The sequence below is a fragment of the Rana temporaria genome, chromosome 1 (genome assembly GCF_905171775.1).
Source record: "Rana temporaria chromosome 1, aRanTem1.1, whole genome shotgun sequence".
NCBI lineage: Eukaryota > Metazoa > Chordata > Amphibia > Anura > Ranidae > Rana > Rana temporaria.
This window is the reverse complement of record NC_053489.1, coordinates 181209735-181232063: the sequence shown is the minus strand read 5'-3', so window position 1 is coordinate 181232063 and position 22329 is coordinate 181209735. Positions and strand designations below refer to the sequence as shown.

The following is a 22329-nucleotide window of genomic DNA, read 5'->3' as shown; positions in this document are numbered from 1 at the left end:
CCTTTTAAGGCGCAAGCCTGGACCACGATCTGTCTGATCCGAGAAATGGTGGCCGACGAGATCGCCAGGCCCTTCTTTGGACCAGCTACCGACACGAACAGCGAGTTTGACCTCCGGGATTCTTTCTGCGTCCAGCGACCCTGTGTCCGTGTACGCCCCAAACACCCCCCCAACCGGTCAGGCTGGCATCCATCGTGATCACCGTCCAGTGAAAAGGAAGGAACGACTTCTGGCCTGAAGGGCCGGAGACCTCCGCCACCAGATCAGGGATTCCCAGACTAGGCCGCTCACCCGGATTTGACAATCCAGAGACCACGGAGATTTGTCCCATTTTGACAAAATCTCCTTTTGCAAGACTCGGGTGTGGAATTGAGCATACGGTACTGCCTCGGAGGCCACCATGAGACCCAGGACTCGCATGCAAAAGCTTAGAGACGACCACCTGCGGGATGCCAAGCTCTTCACCACAGCTTGGGAGAGTCTGCAATTTGTTTGAAGGGAGAAAAACTCTCGCCGCTGAGTAGTCTCAGATCAATTTCAAGTACTCCAGGCGTTGAGTCGGCACCAATACTTATGTCTGGAGATTTAGTACCCAACCAAACTCCCGAAGAGTCCAACTAGCAATCGCCACATCCTACTCTAATTGAGAAGGAAGCTGCTCTCAGAAGGAGGTCATCCAAATAGCCCACGATTGCAATCCCTCGTTGCCTCAGCAAGGCTAGAATTGGGGCAAGTACCTTGGTGAAACCCTTGGCACCGATGTCAAGCTAAAAAGGGAGAGCTACAAATTGGTAGTGATTGTCCCCGACTGCAAACCACAGAAATCTGATGCCTGACGCATATGGGTACATGCAAGCATGTCCTTGATGTCCAAGGATGCCAGTATATCCCCCGGATGGAGTGCAGCGACCACAGAGCAAACAGATTCCATCCTGAACCTTTGTATTTTTACAAAAGTGTTGAGGGCCTTGGAGATCCAGGATTGGACGGACCCCGTCCTTTGACTACAAACAGATTGGAGTAGAATCCCTGAAACCTTTCTGGCGATGGAACAGGGACTACCACCCCTGCGCATCAGCAGGTCCTGCTCTGCCCCAAACAGGGCGTTCTGACAGGCCGGAAGAAAATGAAGGTTTGAGGGAAAGAATGTGTTTGGTGGGCAAGAAAAACTATCTTGTAGCCTGATGAAACCACTTCACAGACCCACCGGTCAGAAAGAGGCCCATGAGCTGCAAACTTTTGAAGGCTACCCCCCACCCGAGAGTCAGGCAGGGGCAAACCTTTTTGCCGTCGCAGATTTTTTCGCAGACTTTTTTGGCTTGCGAACCCAGGGACGCTTTTGACCCTCAGCTGGCACCCTGTCGGCCTGGGAACGCTTACCTGTGGGCCCGGGCGAACAAAAAAACCCGCTTTTAAGCGGAAAAGGAGGGCCCTGGCTCCTTACCTTTTCTGGATTGTGGAAGCAGCGTGCTCATACCCCCAGTGACATTCAAGAATGTCATCCAGCAAGGCTCCAAATAGCCTTTCTCCGTGGAGCCTTCTTGGACGTCTGGTCTGCGGACCAGCATTTTAGCCAAATCAGGTGACGTAGCGCCACAGCCAATACTGAGGCTCTGGAAAGCAAGGGAGCTGTATCTAAGGCCGCATCGCAGACATATTTAAGGCCATGCACCAACTGGTCAGCCAGTTCCACGCAGACCGGGAAGCCTGTTGCTCTACCAACATGTGGTGCAACATTTTTGCCCATTCGGTAAGTGTCTGACACCAGGGCCATGGCCAACACTGGCCACAATGTTGACCCCACTACCGTGAACATGGACCGGGCCACCGCCTTGGCCCTCCTGTCTGCAGGGTCCTTAAAAGCAGGGGGTCCCCCCTACCGGAATTGTGGTTCCTTTGTTTAACCTTGAGACTGGGGGGGGGTCCACAGTCCGGGAAGATGTCCATTTTTTTCAGGAAACTCTCCTCAAAGAGGTAACGGACCGCCACGAGTTTTGGGACTGAAAAGGCCCGCTGCGGTCATTTCATTCCTTGTATATAAAAACATATCAAAATAAGTTAGGTAGGGAAACATAGCAGTCCGGGCCGGCTTGTGGGACCCAAAAGGGACCGACAACCTGCCGTATCCTCCAATTTTAGGGTCTCCCGCACTGCAGTGATAAGTGCTCCCAACAAGCGTCCTTTCCCGTGCTGAAGCGGACACAGCGTCATCCTCACTGTCCAAATGGTTCTGGTCCGAATCCTCTGACACGTCAGAACAGGGGTCGTGTGCCACAGCAAGGCCCGAGTCTTAATTTGAGCTTTCCCCAGAAGATGGTGGGGGGGAGGGGGTGTTTACCCCCCCTTGCATCCGCACACCGCTTCTACCCTGGCAACAAAGGACTCCAGGACCACCGACAAGACGTCCATAGGAAGTCTGGGGAAGAAGCGCCAGTTTGACGCCATGCTGACCCACATTCGCCTGACAACTCTTTAGGAAATAAAGGAAATAAAGGAAAGGTACACAAAAAAGGTCCACCCTTCTAGCTGCCCTGACTGAGGGGCCCCCAAAGGACTCATCACCCCGACCCCTCTCTCCTGTAGGCCGAGGCATTCTAAGCTGTTTGCACCGTTCAGAAGGAACATACCCAGCGCTAGAGGCAAAAATTAAGCTGGGGCTACAAGAAAACGCCCACCTCAGTAATAGAGCGTGGCTACAAGAAAATGGCCGCCAGCCGCCTCAGTAAAAGAGTGCGTGGGCTACACCAAAATGGCCAACAGCCGTTCTGAGTTAATGAAAAAATAGGCCGTGAACACGCTGAAACCTCACCTAACCAGAAACACCGCCCATCCTCTGGAGAACGGACCCGAGCATACAGCGCAGCCCCCAGCCAGGATACGGCGCCACTCCCTGGAGGAACCCCATCAGGTACACCGCAGGCCCAGCCACCACAGAGCGTGGGGAAGAGGGAAAGGACAGGGAGAGAAGGGAGAGTGGAGGGGCCCCCTAAATCAACCTCCCCAGGAATGCCCAGCTGTTCCAACCTGCCGAAACAGATGGAACCGTACTTACCGTCCTGCTGGACGCATTCCGGACAGACCCATCAGCCGAGCGGTACGGAGTGGCTGTCGGCCATGGCACACTAACTGGGACAGCAGTAGCCCAGTCATGTGTGTCCGGAGCATATTGCTCCGGGGGTGGCCGGTGAGCTAACAGGGCATGACGTGGCTGACGCAGCGCGTAGCTAAAGGTCTGCTTACGCTCGATGGCCGGGCTGGGGAGATTACCAGGATCTATATTATCCAGCCTGTCACCCAGCCGGCTGTTGATAGTAGATCACAGGATCTAAAAAGTAGAAAAAAAAATCCCAGGACCAATAGTCCCAACCGGGAGACAGGACCTACTCCTATACTAGGCAGCAAAAAACTGAGCTGCTGGATGCAGTGTGAGGGGGATTATAACCATTGGGACCGCCCTGTTCAGCTTTGCCGTTTTTCATGCGTTACATAATTCTGCCTAGTCCTCTCCTGATGGGAAGGTATATAACCCCAAGGTCAAGAATAAGGTCAATCCAAGTTCATCAACTGGTCCATCAATGAACGAAAGAGAAAAAAAGCCCTGCTAGCAGCATCTTTGGAGCAGTGTGTATACCGCTCCTGCCCATTGAAATGAATGGGCACCGCAGCTATGCCGCCACCAAAGCACCACTAGCGGGTAATAAAAGCGCAGAATAACTCCACAAATACGCTGGTAAAGTGACCACACCCCAGTGTGTAAGGGGCCTTACCAACACGTCCATTTCATCATACTTCTTACAGACAAACTAGAGTAGCGTACTGTCACTATATGGTTTTAAAATGTATTGGCATTACGAAAACGCCAAGCTCACACAGCACTCAAAACTTGTTAGAAGACTAGCAGCCCTATTTGAACAAAGGTCTCCAATTCCCAAGTGACAAATCTTCAGGGCGCTAATCAATGGCAGACAGTCAAAATTCTGCTGAAGTCAGATCAATCCAAGTTCATCAACTGGTTGCAACAAATTACTGCACATAAAACTTATGTTGAATAAGGTTAAAAATGCTAAAGTAAAGAACAAAAATGTAAAGCCTTACCCTTTTCTTAAAATAGGTTCTCCACTTGTGGTATTCTCTGACTACAATCTCTATCCTCCTCTTCCAGTATCTTCCTTCTGTAGCAATAGCCTAAACAATAAAGATATGAACTAGTAATGTACATAAACAAATGGATACATTTATGGCTACATACTGATGTTTGTCCCTTGATTAACCCATTCGCTACTGGGGCAATTTTTTTCCTAATTTTTAGCACAAATTAAAAATTACCTAAAATCCCCAAAACATACTGGGCTAGATTCAGATAGGTTAGCGGATCTTTAGATCCGCTAACCTATCTGATTTACGATCCGCCGGCGCAAGTTTTTGAGGCAAGTGCTGTATTCAGAAAGCACTTGCCTCTAAAGTTGCGCCGGTGGATTGTAAATCCCTCGGCGGAATTCAAATTCCACGGCTAGGAGGCGTGTAGAATTTAAATCAGGCGCGTCCCCGCGCCGAACGAACTGTGCACTCCGCTAAATTTCCCAGCGTGCATTGCTCCAAATTACTTTGCTAGGACGTCATTGGTTTTGACGTAAACGTAAATTACGGCCATCCGTATTCGCAAACGACGTAAAAAATTCAAAATTCGACCCGGGAACGACGGCCATACTTAACATAGGATACGCCGCATATAGCAGGGGTAACTATCCGTCGGGAAAAGCCGAACGCAAACGACGTAAAAAAAAGCGCCGGGCGTTCGTTTCTGAATCGGGGGGAAATCCTCATTTGCATATTGGTTGGGTGAAAAAAAAAAACGAAACGCCACCTAGCGGCCGGCCTGGAATTGCAGCCTAAGATCCGACGGTGTAAGTCACTTACACCTGTCGGATCTTAGGGAGATCTATGCGGAAACCTGATTCTATGAATCAAGCGCATTGATCCGACGGAACTCAGATACGACGGCGTATCAGGAGATACGCCGTCGTATCTCTATCTGAATCTGGCCCACTGTATTATCTGAAAGCAAAGGGCCCCCGTGGGAAAAGTCAAGTTAGGCTTACCGGTAACTTGTTTTCCATGAGTCTTTTAGGACAGCACCTTGAGAGCGTGGCTCCACCCACATGACAGGAAACACACCTCCACCAAACTTCTTAAAAAGGGAGGCTCCTTCCACGTAGTAGTAGTAGTAGTAGTAGTAGTAGTAGTAGTAGTAGTAGTAGAGAAACCTCCGGGCCCAAGCTGGAACACATAATCAGAGTATGGTTAGTCACAGCATAATATTCAAAACATTAAGGGCGGGTTGCTGCTGTCCTGAAAGACTCATGGAAAACAAGTTTCCGGTAAGCCTAACTTGACTTTTTCCTTATCGTCTTTCAGGACAGCACCTTGAGAGGTTAACAGAGACTTACCCACTTAGGGAGAGACCACAGCCTGCAAGACCTTTCTGCCAAAAGCCTGATCGCTTGCTGACAGAAGATCCAGTCTATAATGACGGACAAACGTAAGGTAACTTGACCACGTAGCCGCCTTGCAGATCTAATCTGGGGTGGCACCAGCTATTTCTGCCCATGTAGTGGCCTGAGCTCTAGTAGAGTGTGCTTTAATTCCCAATGGGGGAGATAGGCCTGCTTGGGAGTAGGCTTCCAAAATAGCGGTTTTTAGCCATCTAGCAATTGACCCCTTAGACGCTTGGTAGCCCTTTTTTCCTGAGAAAAGTATGAACAAGGAGTCTGAAGATCGAAAATCCTTGGTCACTTCGAGGTAATGTAGTGAGGTTCTTCTCACATCCAACATGTGAAATTGGCGTTCCTTCTCCCCTGATGGATTAGAGCAGAAGGTTGGAATGACAATTTCCTGCGCCCGATTGAGGGCGGACGCCACTTTTGGTACAAAAGCTGGATCGGTCTTTAGTACAACCCTGTCTGTGTATACGGATAGGAAGGGTTTCTTTATTGACAGGGCATGTAGTTCGCCGATTCTTCTGGCTGTCGTAATTGCCACTAGGAACACCGTTTTGTGAGTAAGGTACTTCAGAGAAAGTATTGTAACGGTTCAAAGGGTTCTTTAGATAATGACTGAAGAACCACTGACAAATCCCAACTGGGGAAGTGTCACACGGGAGCTGGTCTAGACCTAGAGAGGGCCTTGAAAAATCTTGACACTAAAGGCTCTAAAGATATAGGCCTTTCCAGAAAAAAACACCCAATGCGGCTATCTGCATTTTAAGTGTACTGATTGACAGGCCCTTTTTTCCAACACTGACACTAGATTTTTTACCACTCTATTAGACGAGTGACACCAGGAGTTGTAGACCTTCCAGTATTTACCATAGATCTTTCTGGTAACCAGTTTTCTACTGGAAAGTAAGGTAGTCACAAGCGGTCGAGACAGGCCACCTCCGGATGGCATATCGGACCCTGTAGAAGTAAGTCCTGCCGGAGCGGCAGCTGCCAAGGCGGCCTGACTGCCATTCGAAGAATGGTGGTAAACCAAGGCCTTTTTGGCCAGAATGGAGTAACTAGGATTACTTCCACCTTCTCCTTCTGAATCTTCCTCAGTGCCAACGGAATTAGTTGAAACGGAGAGAAGGCGTAAGCCAGCTGGAAGTTCCAAGGTTGTATCAACGCATCTGTTCCCTGGGAACTGGCGTTTCTGTGAATGGAGAAAAAAAAAACAGGAAGTTGCGTATTTTCTTCTGACGCAAATAGGTCTATTTGTGGTTAGCCCCAGGCCCGGGTGATCCATGTGAAGACTTCCGGATTTAGGGTCCATTCTGCTTCCTGAATCCGTTTTCTGCTTCGAAAATCCGCCACTATATTTAAAGTGCCTTTGAGGTGGACCGCTGATAAGGACAGCAAACTATTTTCTGCCAGTTTAGGATGCCCCCCATCCCCATAGGATGCCCCCCATCCCCATAGGCTGGCGTCTCATTAACACTCTTTCTATTGGGAATGACCATAACAGGCCTGCTGAAAGGTTTGCCTGATTTCTTCACCATCACAGCAACCATTTTACCCTGGTGGGGATTTTTACCTTTGCCTCCAGGAGATTCTGTCCTGTGATCCCAAATCTTCAGAAGAAAACTCTGAAGCGGTCTGAAGTGAAGCCTTGCCCACTGCACCGCTGGCATAGATGAGGTAAGGGTTCCCAGACCTGACATTACTTGTCTGACTGATAGCTCTTGGTTTGTCTGTAGGGAGGCTACGACCCTTAGCACCTTTAGTTTTTTGTCTTCTGGGAGAAAAACTTTTTGCTCCACTGAGCTTTTACGATACCCCAGAAATTGTGTTTCTTGGGTTGGGTTGAAATTTGATTTCTCCATATTTATGATCCAGCCCAATGCTCCTAGAGGACTGCGAGCTCTCGAGATCCTCCAACAATTTTTCCCTGGAGGGGGCAAAGAACCGAAGGCTTCTGCCATGACCTTTGTAAATATTCTCGGAGCCGAGGAAAGGAAGAAGGGGAGGGCTTTGAATTGGAGATGCACGACCTCTTTTCCCATGTTTACCGCCAACCTTAGACATTTTTGGGATTGGGGGGCTATGGGGATATGCAGATAGGCATCTCGCAGGTCGATTGATGCCATAAAGCAATCCTTTGTCAAAAGATTTTTGACCGTGAAGATTGAGTCCATACAGAATCTTTTGTAAAGGACCGATCTGTTCAATGGTTTCAGGTTGAGAATGAGTCTGAAACTTCCGGACGGCTTTTTTTATCATGAATACATGGGAATAAAACCCCTGATAAAGCTCCCCCTCTGGTACTAAAGTTACAACCCCCTGGTTCATCAGATCCTTCAAAAGGTTCTTCATTGCTAGGGATTTGACTATATCTCTTGGTAGATTTGTCAATAGGTACCTCTCTGGGGGAGGGTCCGAGAACTCTATTCTGTAACCTTGGGACAGCATAGAGAGAATATACTGATTCTCTGTTATGCTTGCCCAGAAAGGGAGAAAACGTTGAAGTCTTCCCCCCACCTGCAACCGGTTGTCATTGCGTTTTGCTGGTTGCCGCAGGAGGATGGAAAAGGACATTACTTTTGCCTTTTCCCATCTGCCCTGACCAACCTTTCTTCCTCTCTTGAGGCTTACTTTGTTGTTGAGCCCTTTGAGGACGAAAAAAAAAAAAAAAAAAACTTTCTGCCTGACTGATTTTTCTTTTTGACAGGGAAAGACTTTGTCTGCAGTCCTGTTGAGCACTGCATCCAAATCGGGCCCAAACAATAAATCCTCCTGAAAGGGATACACATTGTTATTAGATGCTGTGTCCCCTGGCCAGGTTTTTAACCACAACGCCCTCCTAACTGAATTAGTAAGGGCCGCGGACCTTGCTGTCATTCTGATAGATTCTGCAGACACATCTGAGACATAGGCTACAGCAGCCGACAGGGTTGAAAAGGAGTCTAGGATTTCTTGCTTTGGCGAATCAGCTATTATATGAGCCTTAAGTTGGTTCAGCCAATACTCCATGTTTCTGGAGACGCAAGTAGTCGCCATTGCTGGCTTAAGGTTGCCCATGATGGATTGCCAAGCCTTTTTAATTGCCGATCCATCCTCTTATCCATGGGGTCTTTCAGAATCCCCATGTCCTCAAACGCTAGATCAGAAGATCGAGACTTGAGAAAAGGCTGCATCAAGTTTTGGCACTTTATTCCATGGAGCTGCTGGGTCTTCATCAAAGGAAACCTTGTGTGCTTTAGCGAAGATAGGTTTCTTTTCAGGATCAGTCCATTCTTTCTTGATTGCTTCAGAAATTATAGTATGGACTGGAAAGGTATGTATTTTGGGCTCACCGAGTCCTGCATAGATCCTGTCGTGTAAAGATAATTCTTTACGTTCCTCCTCTAATCCCAAAGTTGCATGGACAGCTTTTAAGAGGCCATCAACTTGTTCTAAAGACAATTTATATTTTGAAGACACATTCTCCAGCTCATCTTCCTCCTCTTCTGACTCTTGGGACTGAGGAGGAAGGACCTTCCTGGTTCAGAGGACTCTCTTCTGCCTCCACTACAGGAACTAACAGTGAGGATTGTGAGGTAGAGGCTTGTCTCACGGATGGTTTCGTGAGTGAGGATTTACAGGACTGAATCGTAGCATCCAATTCTTTAACAGATGCGATTATGTTGCAAGCGGCAGACTCTTCCTCTTTCACTAATGAGTCAATACATGACTGACAAAGTTTTTCTCCAGCCTTCAGAAAGTTTGGACTTGCATGAAGGGCATTTATTTTTATTGCCGGGTTCAGAGCTCTTGGCCTGATAAGGAAAAAAGAAAAAAGGAAGAAAAGACAACCATCCATACGAGTCAGCCTGAAAACCCATCAAGATGCTCACCACAGGTGCACAGTGAGATCCTTTACACTCATGTGCCCAAACAGGCCCCCGCCACCAGGGGGGGGGGGGGGTAACACTTGCACCCCCATAAGGGATAAGAGAGCTAGAGAGAGACCCCATAGTAAATGAGGGTAGAACCTCAGTCTACCCCTTACCTGGGTCTTGCTGGTGCCAGTGCCAGTTCCACTCGCTGCGGATCCTGCGTCCATGCTGAGGCAGCAGCGTGATGCTGGTGACCAAATTGCCGGTTCCGGACGCCACTAGTGCCGCTGCACCGGACCAGAACCAGCTAACAAGGCACCAGACCTGTTCCTTCCTCAGCGCTTCCTGGCGGAAATTACATCCATTCCCCGCGCCTGCTCGTAGGATGCCGCCTCTTCCGGTTACCTCACTTCCGGGGGAAGCAGCCTGACCTTCCCAAGATGGCGGCGGCGTTTGGCTGCCCGAACAGGGGAAAAAAAAAAATAGATGTCCGCACCTCTACCTAGCCAAGGAGCAGTATCGGCTCACTGAGCACCGATGAGGGTGAAGGAGCCCATGCACAAGGCACTCTCCATCCAGTGAATGGGAGGAACAGACTGAGGCAAGGAAAAAACAGGTGGAGTAGGGAGATAAAACCTCTCCGTGGAGAGCTCCTAACCCCCACGTGTTCCCGCCGGAGGAAACACAAAAACTGATAAGTGGAAGGAGCCTCCCTTTTAAGAAGTTTGGTGGAGGTGTGTTTCTGGTCAAGTGGGTGGAGCCATGCTCTTAAGGTGCTGTCCTGAAAGATAAGGGAAAAAGATGTTCGCAGCATTTTTATTTTTCATGATATTTGCACAACTGATAAAATATAAATCTATATTTTCCGTGAAGAAAACATACTGTATACATTTATGAAAAATGTGTTCCGACGAAGGGCGCAAGCATGCGAGCCGAAACTACATTTTTTTGAACACTTTTTTTTAATACTTTGTAGGAGAAGGACTTTCCGAATTAAGCACACCCTCCTGCTTGGTCTAAGGGCAGATGGATTCCAGGAGAGAGGTCTGCCCTTACTTTGGAAAACGCCACCCTAGCATTTCTAGCTGTGCCATCTTGAGCGATTGCTCACCAAAATAAAGCATAGATACATTAGGTAGAGGGGGGAGTTTGTTCTGAAGATTAAAAATGAATTAAATAGCATTTTCAGTTTGTGGTGCTCAAATACAGTTCAATTTTGGGTTAGGTATGCGATTGAGTTTACATTTGGGTTAAATCAGCTAGGCTGGTTAGCAGAAGCATACAAGACTCTGAATCTTCATACCTCTGGTCTCCTATGTTCATCAAAATCGATTGATGCATCCAAGGGAGTCACAAAGTGGCATACTGGATTTTGTCGTTTCTCTATATCTGGAAGGCAAATCAAAAGGTAACTTGAAACAGCCTAATCATTAGGCAAACATACTTGGTAAACCAAAATGAGTGAAAACTTCCCCCCCCCCCCCCTTTACTTGTTCATTAATACCCGAATGAGGGTACGTTGCTAACCTTATTACAATCGCCTAATTGAGGCCATACTCCCACTTTTTTACAATCATTGGGTGGATAACACACCCGTTTCTCTTTCCCCTGAGTGCCTCTAATTTATAATTACTATATTATTTTCTATTAACCCTATGATTACTATCTGAAATGGTTATGACATTGTCCTCTATACTGCACTGACCAGGGATATTCTCTGTATTGATCAGGTAGATCTCTTGATTGTTATGTATTCCAACTGAATGTGTTATCAACCCAATATTTGATGCTATACTCCTTTACATACATTTACCATATTAGTTTTTCCATTTGTAAGTGGAGGGTAGTTATAGCTCCTACCTACCTAACCTTTACCCAAGGTTATTTGTGTGTTATCGTTTTGGACACGTCTGACCGTTTAGGAATTTTGTGTTACCCACACCTTTGATTCCTTATTGTAGCTGCACCCACCCTTGTGCCCCCCTCTGCTTCATGGTACTCCCATCTATGGTTGTGCCCTCATTTTCTTTTTACAACTTTTATGTTCATAACTGTGTATATTAATTGGACTTTGACTTCAGTTTATAATATATAGGTGCACCCTGCAATTAGCATTTTATTTTTCGCACTACTCCCGTCCCAATTCGTTAGGCCTTGGGAGTATTTACACATCGGACCATTTACAACCTTTCCAATTTATCACTCATCCATACCCCATTCCCCTGTGCAATACTTCCTTATTACCAATTTTATGTACACCCACTGCACTTGTTAGTGGTTGCAGCACTTTAACTGCTGCGTTATCACTTGGGCTCAGATTCCTGGGAGGGTTCATTCGCTTGCTCTGTCAGCTCCGTTTTATATAATTCTATCTTTCACCTTTTTACCTTTTATTATCACTTCCACTTTTTACCTTTGTGTTTTAATTTAATGAATGTATTAATGCCCTGCCCGTAACAACGCCCCTTACCGTAGCTTTCCCTGTTGTCTTGCTGTTGCCAATGGAAGTTTCTATGTCAAATGTTACCACAGTATAGTAATCATTCTGTGGGATTTATCCTCCCACTATCTTTACGATTATAACTTATGTTTCAACAATGTTATTTTTAATCCTTCTTCCCTTGTTTTTCTAATACCCTCTATGTGCGATGCATGACTGCCCATGGTGTACCCCCTCCCCTTAGCGGCGGACCTGTGCTTCCCCTGGAGGGGATGCTCGTTTAGCCCATCCCCTCTTGCTCATCCATGGCTCGGGGCTTCCCGCCCCCTGGCCTGGTTTGAGCAGTATCGCAAATCGCGCACCTGCGCAGTGTGGGGCAGCAGACCCGGAGACGCCAGCCGCCGCCGCCCTGACAGCGTCAGGGCGTGTCCTGGTTGGGGAGCTCATTTAACGGGCCTCGGCCCGTTGATGAGCCAGCTCCTGTGAGACACTTTAGCCAGGCTATTACGTCCTAGTGGGGACTTCTATGGGAGCCTTACCTTTAGTCCATGCATTATCATGCATACTTTGTCACAGATATGGATACCTCCATGGTTGACAGCACACTGGACAGCCACCAGTTACACCGGACCTCACTCCCCAACTATCCCCCACTCGTCCGGAACAGCTCCTGCCTTGTCCACGGCCAGCCAACCTGTCCCCTCACCATTGGGAATCCTTGTTCTTGGTCTCGGCCCCCTATGCATCCGTGGGAGCCACTTGCTGTGGTGAGTTCTACCTCTGACTACCCTATTGGATAGTCCTGTCCCTCTCTCCTCTTCCTTTCCTCCCTTTCCCGTTCCTTTCCTTTCCTTTCCTCTTCCATTCCCCCCCCCCCCCCCCATTCCTCTGTACCTTCGACCCTCGTCCCCCCCCCCTTCTTTCCTTCCCTATCATTATCCCCGTTCCACCCTCAATGTATTCACGTACTGGGCCCCCCCTAATTCAGTGCATGCCATTTATTTAGAGATCAACGCACCATCCCCCACGGGGGGAAAATCACCTGGGCAGACTTAGCTCCGCGCCTGCTTCGTTACACATTGGGAAACATTTTCATTGTTATGTATTTAAATTTTTTGCTGAACTTTATTACTTGTATTTTATTTTTCTCATTGCATTATTGTCCTTTAGATTGGTTCTCCTGAGGTAGCGGACACTCCGCGAAACTAGTTGAGAATCGACCAATCTTTTGATGTACACCATTGTTTTAATGCAACATTTTAATTTATTAAAATTATCTTTTTTACTCATTACTGTTTACTTTGACTTATTAGTACCGAGATAGTCCATATTTAAATTGGGCGGGTTTGTTCTGGATTTAGCTTCAGCAACTATTACTCCATTCCCACCCTCCCCCCTTTACTTGTTCACCTTTAGATACCAGGTGGGTCCTTCTATTACACAGTTCTGGTAAATCTAAAGCAAACTCTAGAGATTAAACAAAGCGATATCGCAATCTTATAATAATAGGTACATGAGTGGATGACATGGTTCTTGTGTAAACACACCAATTTCACTTTCAGACCCCAGTCACACCTAGTGTAGTAGGCGTGCACCTTTTAGATGCGTTTTTTCCCATGACACACACGACAGACAATTTTTATTGGACAGTCCTACATGCGCCAAAGTAGTTCATGGGACATTTTGGTGTATTTCTCCTTTTTTTTACTGAGCATTTTGCATATCTAATCCCTTTGTATCTAATCAGGCAGGTCCTTGCACTACATAGTAAATGGTAGATCAGGAAAATTGAACAGATTGCATGGTGAGCTTTACACACTCCAAGGACACACGTTCTGTTTTCAGTATGACAGCTCTGCTTCACATAGGTGGTTATGCGATTACTCAGCTCCTGCACACTCTGCCAAATGGACATTCTATGCACGAAGGAAGGGTACAAAATGATCAATCAGCAGGAGAAAAACACTGGCTACGTATTCAGTGAGAATGGTGCCCACGGATAATATCTGCAATTGAAAAGCATGTATTTGCAGAGCAATCTCCTGGAGCAGGAGGGCAGGTGCAGGTTGCGTATTAATGAGGTCAGTTGCTGAAGTACTTCCTTCAAACAGGTTTTCACATCCCAAAGGACAAAAACCAGGAAGTCATTTTCTACACTGGAATGCCTGTCCTAGAATATAGAGAAAGCTTGTTTTTTTTTATAATATAGTGGTACATAGGGATGTTAGAATTGAAAGTAAAATAAACTTGGCATATAAAGAGGTATTAAAGCCAAAAATGTAATATATTGCATCTTACCAATCACTTTAGTTAGGGAGAAAGTTACAAAACTTCTTAAAGTATATAAACAACCTATTCTTAATCAACTCTAAAAAAAAAAAAAAGGAACAATTGAGGAGCATAAACACCAATGTACCATAACCTCTGAAATTTCCTGACCACCTTTTTTTGTTTGAGTGTAGATTTCCATAAAATCATTCCAATGCCCATGCTTTCTACCCTGGATGACTACAGCCAAAATGTTCAGGCTTTCATATGTACCAAGAGAACAGTCACAAGCCATACATTTTCTAAATGCAATGGTTGTACAGAAGTAGAGACCATATCCTTGTTTTTGCTTCCTACAATGGTGTCCATTTATCAAGCAGCAGTAAATTACCACTGCTGAGTTCTCAGGCATTCTCAGATCACTTTGCCTGTTAAGGAAGTGGGGTAGATCGCTTCTCACTTTTGAAGAGTGAAGTGATCTAAAAATTGTGGAACACCTCCTGTATTCTCACAAGATATAGCGAGAATACAGCAACAGTAAATCCGTGAAACAATTTGTTTAAGCAGTGGTGAACTCTTAAAGACTACTCTCAGTAGCTCACAGTAAACTGAATAATAAAGTTAAAGTCCAACACATGCCGCCAAGTCTCTGAAGGGGGGCGCCGGCCTGACACCCCCCAGCCAAACTCCGCCCACACTTCCCCCCACCCTCTGCCACTCTACAATAATAAAAAAAAAAGTAAATCGGGATAATTATATTTACATACACACACACACACACACACACACACACACACACACACACACACACAATATAATTGTACGCACATTTTTGTAAATATTTTATTCCATCTTTTCATGTGACAACACTGAAGAAATGACACTTTGCTACAATATAAAGTAGTGAGTGTACAAAAAGTGAGTACACCAATAAGTGAAGTTGTCCAAAGTGTCAATATTTTGTGTGACTGCAATTTTTTCAGCACTGCCCTAACCGCCTTTCACTCCTCCATGACGATATCAGAGTTGGTGGTAGTCTTGGAGGTGTTTTTGGGGTAGTTATGTTAGAATACTGCCCTGCAGCCCAGTCTCCGAATGGAGGGGGATCATGCTCGGCTTCATGTCACAGTACATGTTGCCATTAAGGTTCCCTCAAAATGTAGCACCCCAGTGCCAGCAGCACTCATGCAGCCCCAGACCATGACACACTCATCACTATGCTTGACTGTAGGCAAGACGCTTGTCTTTGTACTCCTCACCTGGTTGCCTCCACACACGCTTGACACCATCTGAACCAAATAAGGTTATCTTGGTCTCATCAGACCACGGGACATGGTTCCAGTAATCCATGTTCTTAGTCTGCCGAAAACTGTTCGCAGGCTTTCTTGAGCATCATTTTTTAGAAAGGGCTTCCTTCTGGGACGACAGCCACGCAGACCAATTTGATGCGGTGTGCAGCACTGAGCACCGACAACCTCTGCAACAATGCTGGCAGCACTCATATGTCTATTGCTCCAAAGACAACCTCTGGATAGGACGCTGAGCACATGCACTCAACTACTTGGTCGACCATGGCGAGGCCTGTTCTGAGTGGAAGCTATCCTGTTAATCCGCTGTATGATTTTGGCCACAGTGCTGTAGCTTAGTTTAAGGGTTTAGGCAAGCTTATAGCCTAGGCCATGTTTATGTAGATCAACAAACATGGCTAGTTGGGCCCAATTTGGACATTTTCACTTAGGGGTGTACTCACATTTGTTGCCAGCGATAGACATTAATGGCTGTGTGTGTAGTTATTTTGAGAAGACAGCATATTTAGTTATACAAGCTGTACACTATTTTACATTGTAGCAAAGAGTAATTTTGTCACATGAAAATAAAATATTTACAAAAATGTGAGGGGTGTACTCACGATTGCAAGATACATACATATCTCTCTCTCTCTTTCACACGCTATATTGTCTTGGGGGGGGCTCCGATTAAGGAAGAAGTCCATCTTCCTTCAAAGTACTCTGGCATATCTCTTCACTCCCCGATTCTCCACCTCTGGAGCATCTGGCAGGGGAAATTGTCTCAGAGATCAGTGAGGTCCTTAGATCGCACCTTCATAAACTGGCTGCTGCTGGCAATGACAGATTCTCAGTTTGCTGAGATGATTAGCTTAGTTTCATAAACCGATAACAGATTAGGATCGCAGCTCATCTCGGTTTAAAAAAAACGGACACCAATGTGTCCACAAACTGCTGGTTTACATTTTTTTTTTTTTTTTTTTTTTTTTTTTTAAAAGGTTCTTAGCAGGCTGTCAGGAACAAAACAAAAGCCTCAATCAAATTGGGTGTATGCATCCATGCCCTGTGTGAGTGCCGTGTATATCTGCATGGGAATGCACAGGGGTTTCATTCATCCCCATAGTTGTCAATTGGGATGAAACATCTGCATGGACATCCAATGGGACATCAGTGTGGGTGTATGGCCCCAAACGCACCCAGATCAATAAGCTGATTTATTGTGTACAGCTAGCAACAGTGGGCATCTTCTGTCTGCTAGCCAAACGGTTTATTTTAGTTTTGGATGGAATGGAGACATCCCATTACGATTTTAATTCTTTCTGTAGTCTTGTTGGGGACATTTGTCCACACTTCCTTTCCAGTCAGAGGAACAGGAATTGATGGGAACTTTATCCAATGGAGAGACAAAAAAAAAAAAAACACGAATAAAGGTGGGAAAGTTTAGAATCTGTTTGCATTTCTGTGTGTGCCTTCCAGTATAACACGATCCCCGCTTCTCTCAGGGATATCACAGACACAACAAAGGGGAAAAACTGCTCACTTGAATCAGACAGAAACAGGAGCTTCTCATCCTTTCCCGCTCTATCTGAAACGGAAAAAAAGATTGCTTTCACTAAAACAAAAAAAAAACTACACACGTATTTCCTTATTCACTCAGCTGTTATAGTTCTCATCATTTGTGAATTCCATGCATTGTTTTACAAATGACCAATTCCTTCTTAAAAATAAACTGTCAAGCCCTCAGAGATGTTGTGCAATTCCAGTTTCATCACAGAGAGAATGGATAGAGAAACAGAACTTATTTCACCACTTTAGAGAATCCATACGCCCGAGGACCAGCTACACTTACACTGCATGTACCACGCTCGCCATATTGCATTGTTTAGACGGATTTTGTCTCTCCACTGTAGTTTCAGGCCCTTGAAGTTCTTCCATTTTGGGGAAACCAGCTTACCACTGAAAATAAAAAAAATAAAAAAAAATACTTAAAATCAGAAAGCTGCTGTAAACACAAACAATGAAAGATTTGACCATTTTAGATCCAGACAACATACAGCTGGTAGAGAAGTAGAAGCATCAAGCGGCTGCATTACATCGAATTCAAGCACCGACAGCAGCCTACTATTTTCTTCTGATGTGATAAACCTAAGTTAGCATTCATGGCTTGAGCACAGACCTTGCTTCCATTATGTACTTTACAAAATCATTGCACTAAAGATAAACTGTAAGCAAAATGTACCTATATCCATTGCTACCATGAACATACAAAAGGACTTGAAATTATGCAAATGTGGCAGATGAACTAAAGCTCCTCCTAATGTAAGCATAGCTGAAGACGGGCTAGGTATGGGAATTTTGAGGGGGCGTCAACTCCTTTGGTCTACCGTGGTGTGGCCTGTTGTGCGGCTGTCAAATGAGAGAGAGAGAGAGAGAGAGAGAGAGAGAGAGAGAGAGAGAGAGAGAGAGAGAGAGAGAGAGAGAGAGAGAGAGAGAGAGAGAGAGAGAGAGAGAGAGAGAGAGAGAGAGAGAGAGAGAGAGAGAGAGAGAGAGAGAGAGAGAGAGAGAGAGAGAGAGAGAGAGAGAGAGAGAGAGAGAGACTGGTACGGGACCTTGTAACTGAGTCACATGACACCGGGGAGGGAAAATGGCTAACTGGGCCAATGTGGACATTTTCAATTAGGCGTGTACTCCTTTTGTCGACAGCGGTTTAGACAATGGCTACGAGTTATTTTGAGGGGACAACAAATTTACACTGTTATCCAGTTCCCGACCCCCGCATGTACATATACGTCCACAATATGGCACGTACAGGCACATGGGCGTACACGTACGTCCTCGCCTATTAGCGGGTGGGGGTCCGATCGGGACCCCCCCCGCTACATGCGGGGGTCGGGTCCGCTCGGGGAGCGATCCGGGACCACGGCGCGGCTATTTGTTTATAGCCGCTCCGTCGCGATCGCTCCCCGGAGCTGAAGAACGGGGAGAGCCGTGTGTAAACACGGCTTCCCCGTCCTTCACTATGGCGGCGCATCGATCGCGTCATTCCCTTTATAGGGAAGACACGATCGATGACGTCATTCCTACAGCCACACCCCCAAACAGTTGTAAACACATACTAGGTGCACCCTAACTCCTATAGCGCCACCTGTGGTTAACTCCCAAACTGCAACTGTCATTTTCACAATAAAGAATGCAATTTAAATGCATTTTTTGCTGTGAAAATGACAATGGTCCCAAAAATGTGTCAAAATTGTCCGAAGTGTCCGCCATAATGTCGCAGTCACGAAAAAAATTGCTGATCGCCGCCATTAGTAGTAAAAAAAAAATAAAAAATAAAAATGCAATAAAACTATCCCCTATTTTGTAAACACTATAAATTTTGCGCAAACCAATCGATAAACGCTTATTGCGATTTTTTTTACTAAAAATAGGTAGAAGAATACGTATCGGCCTAAACTGAGGAAAAAAAATGTTTTTATATATGTTTTTGGGGGATATTTATTACAGCAAAAAGTAAAAAATATTGCTTTTTTTCAAAATTGTCGCTCTATTTTTGTTTATAGCGCAAAAACTAAAAACCGCAGATGTGATCAAATACCACCAAAAGAAAGCTCTATTTGTGGGGAAAAAAGGACGCCAATTTTGTTTGGGAGCCACGTCGCACGACCGCGCAATTGTCTGTTAAAGCGACGCAGTCCCGAACTGTAAAAACACCTTGGGTCTTTAGGCTGCATATTGGTCCGGGGCTTAAGTGGTTATACAAGCTGTACACACTACTTTACATTGTAGCAAAGCAATGAAAAGATAGAATAAAATATTTACAAAAATGTGAGGGGTGTACTCACTTGCGTGAAAGAAATATTATATATATTAATGGTTAACACGTGTAAACTTTAGCAAAGCTGAAACAGCCCCGCTGGTCATAACCCCTCTCACTGCACTAAGCAGCTCAGTTCATCAAAAAGCAGTACAAACAAAAAGAGGGGTGGGTGCCGTGTCCGTCCATGGTCTTCAGAGAAAAGGATTTTACAATGCGTACAAAAATCCTATGCGTACACAGCTTCCTTATAATCTTGACTGTAGGGATGTCCCCAAGCAGTGTCAGAAACGAGGGGTGGGAACAGCAAATCAAAAAAACAAACTTCACCAACACACTAGGGCTCCTCAACAGAGGAGATGCAACCTTAAACTGCCGCCTGCAAAACTTTGGGGCCGAAGCAGGCATCCGAAGATGCACTCACATCAACCTTGTAAAACATGGTGAAAGTGTGAACGGAAGACCAGGTCGCCACCTTACACACCTGTGAGACAGCCGCTTGATGTTGGAAAGCCCAGGAAGCACCAATTGCCCAGCCGGCAGTTGATAGATGATCTCAGGATCAAAAAATAAATAAAAATGAAATCTTTAAAAATAAAAAGTTCTTCAGGACCATGGACCCAAGGGGAGCCAGGTCCTTCTCTACTAGGCAGGAAAAAAAACTGAGCTGCTCAGTGCAGTGAGAGGGGTTATGACCAGAGGGCAAATGCCTTTCAGCTTTGCTAAAGTTTACATGTTTTAACCATTAACATGTCTGCCTAGTCCTCGAATAGACGGAACATAACCGTACAGTCAAGAGTGTCCGTCCATGGACAAACATATTCAGGCTTTTTGCTTGTATCACAAAAAATAAACCCCCAGTGATTATCAAATACCAAAAGAAAATCGGTGTGAAAAATATAAAATAAAAATTTAGTTTGGGTACAGCATTGCATGACCGCACAATTACCAGTTAAAGTGCAGAATAACAAAAAATAGCCTGGTCATGAAGGGGGTAAAACTTCCTGAGCTTCCTGAGCTCAAGCAGTTAAAAGAAATAAAAATACTTTGACAACTAAAACAGTTCCCATACTCCAACTGTGTATTTTAGTTGTTTGCTTGAAGTTCAGCTTTAAATAGAGCAATTGCCTTAAAATAGGTCAGTCATTGTTACTTGTTGTTATCCTCTACACGCCAGGGGTCAGACCAGGGGAAGAAGGGCAGACAGTACGTTTATAAGGTTCCACCATACCACACAGTCACTGAAAGAAAACTGGAGAATAGGTAAAGCTGGCCATATATTATACAATTTTCTTTAGATTTACCTTCAGCTATGTAGTGCAGGGTCAGGCCTGATTGCATACACATTGAAAGCGTTTAGGTTTGACCTCCCATTATATGGTTTTGGTTAGGGGAAGACCAATTATCGGCGGCAGATGAAGAATCGTGTCTGTAACAAAACTTACTCATAAAACCGATATTGCTTCAAGTGGTTGTACTGGGGTGATGCTTGCAGTTATCACCCCGGTACTGTTCTTTAGAGCCGATGGTCGGCTTTCATGCAACAACCACAGATGTGAGTAAACAGCCACCATCACAAGCAGGAGGGGGATGCTTCCAATCCCACCACTCCGCCCGGGCAACCCGGTCCCACAGGGAGACTACGTCTGCCGGCTGGTCCGAGAGCCATGTCATGAAATCACTTAAATTACCGGCATCCTAAAAAGGCACCAGTTTAAAAAAAATTAAGTTTTCAAAAACACTGATCTTGGAGTTTTGAATACTTTTAAGTGCAGCAAAGGGGTTTGGGGTTTTAAAGACCCCGATCTTTCCATAAAGAGTATCTGTCACTGCTCGCTCCCTTACATGCCACTTCCTCCCTCCGCCCAGGGGCCTAGGCGACAACTCCTCTCGCCTTAGGCGGCTCCTTCTTCCAGGCAATCTCCTGGGACACGTGACAGGTCCCAGGAGATCGCCTGTCCACTCCAGGAGTGCAGCGTGACTCGCACTGTGCGTGCCCGGCCGTGAACTTAAAAGCCGTCAAGACCCACGTCCCAGAGTGGCAATGGAGGCGCCGGCGGAGAGGAGCGACGCTCCACTTGGCTGCATCGCTGGACCATGGAACAGGTAAGCGTGTTTATTAAAAAAAAGTCAGTCGATGCACTTTTTGTAGCTGCTGACTTTTAATAAACCTAAAAGGCCTGGAAACTCTGCTTTAATGAACTACCACAGTGCTGTGAGAATGGTGAAAGTTAATTTATTCTTCCTGCCAGCATGTGACTGTGTCCTCGTACGAGCAAGCCTATACACCAGGGATCTACAAACTACGGCCCTCCAGCTGTTGCGAAACTACAAGTCCCATAAGGCATTGTAAAACACTTGACATTCCCAGACATGACAAGGCATGATGGGAATTGTAGTTCCTGAACTGGAGGGCCATAGTTTGTGGACCCCTGCTATACACTAACCTAGTCCTGCATAGCATCAGATCTGCTGATGGTTGGTGCAATGCTTTACAGGCTTCTATATATCTATATCAAAAAACACCCCACACATTTTGTTACCTGCAAAAAAAGTGCATTTATTACTTTTTCCATAAAGGGTCAACTTCTCCTTTAAAAAAGGCAAAATTTCCCAAACAACTTGATGCGATTATCAAAATTCCGATAGTGATAATGTCGAGGACATGGGGAGGGTGTACCACAACAAAAAGCAAGGATTTTAGCGCCAAGGCCATAAGTTTGGAACAGTTTTAGAGAATCGGAGTATCAGCAGCTCTGACCTTGGCTGTGATCCTAGACACCATTTCTTAGAATGAAAAGAGACAGTCAATTGTGCCAAACAGGCGCTGTTCACAATAGAGTTATGTTACAATAAGCCTCCAAGGAGGAGAAACACACACACACACACACACACACACACACACACACACACACACAGCGTGGGAAGGGTACGGGGCAGGCCAGCTGAATGAACGATTGGTAACAAATATACATACACACACTTATTTTTTTTCACAATCTGAACAAAATGTGACATACAAAGTTTGTTCATATTTTTATTGTACACTTATGATGAATAAGCAGATCACTATAATACAACCGTATGATATAAAAAAACTGTAATAGATAATAACCAAACACCACATTTTAAAATTATCAGTAAAACTATGTTATGCATTTTTTCC

The 22329-nt window shown here is 45.6% G+C and overlaps 1 protein-coding gene across 2 annotated transcripts in view; it reads right to left on the bottom strand.

Moving 5' to 3' along the window:
• LOC120933719 (MLX interacting protein) overlaps nt 1-22329 on the bottom strand; it is a 147689-nt gene that overhangs the window by 56318 nt on the left and 69042 nt on the right. The window contains exons 2-5 of one of the 2 annotated variants that reach the window (XM_040347076.1): nt 17196-17302; nt 16887-16931; nt 10656-10741; nt 4096-4185 (exon numbers count right to left, since the gene is read on the bottom strand). In XM_040347076.1, the coding sequence (XP_040203010.1) occupies nt 4096-4185; nt 10656-10741; nt 16887-16931; nt 17196-17302 (328 nt within the window). The remainder of the gene's footprint in view (nt 1-4095; nt 4186-10655; nt 10742-16886; nt 16932-17195; nt 17303-22329) is intronic. The other variant, XM_040347084.1, reaches the window with a different exon arrangement.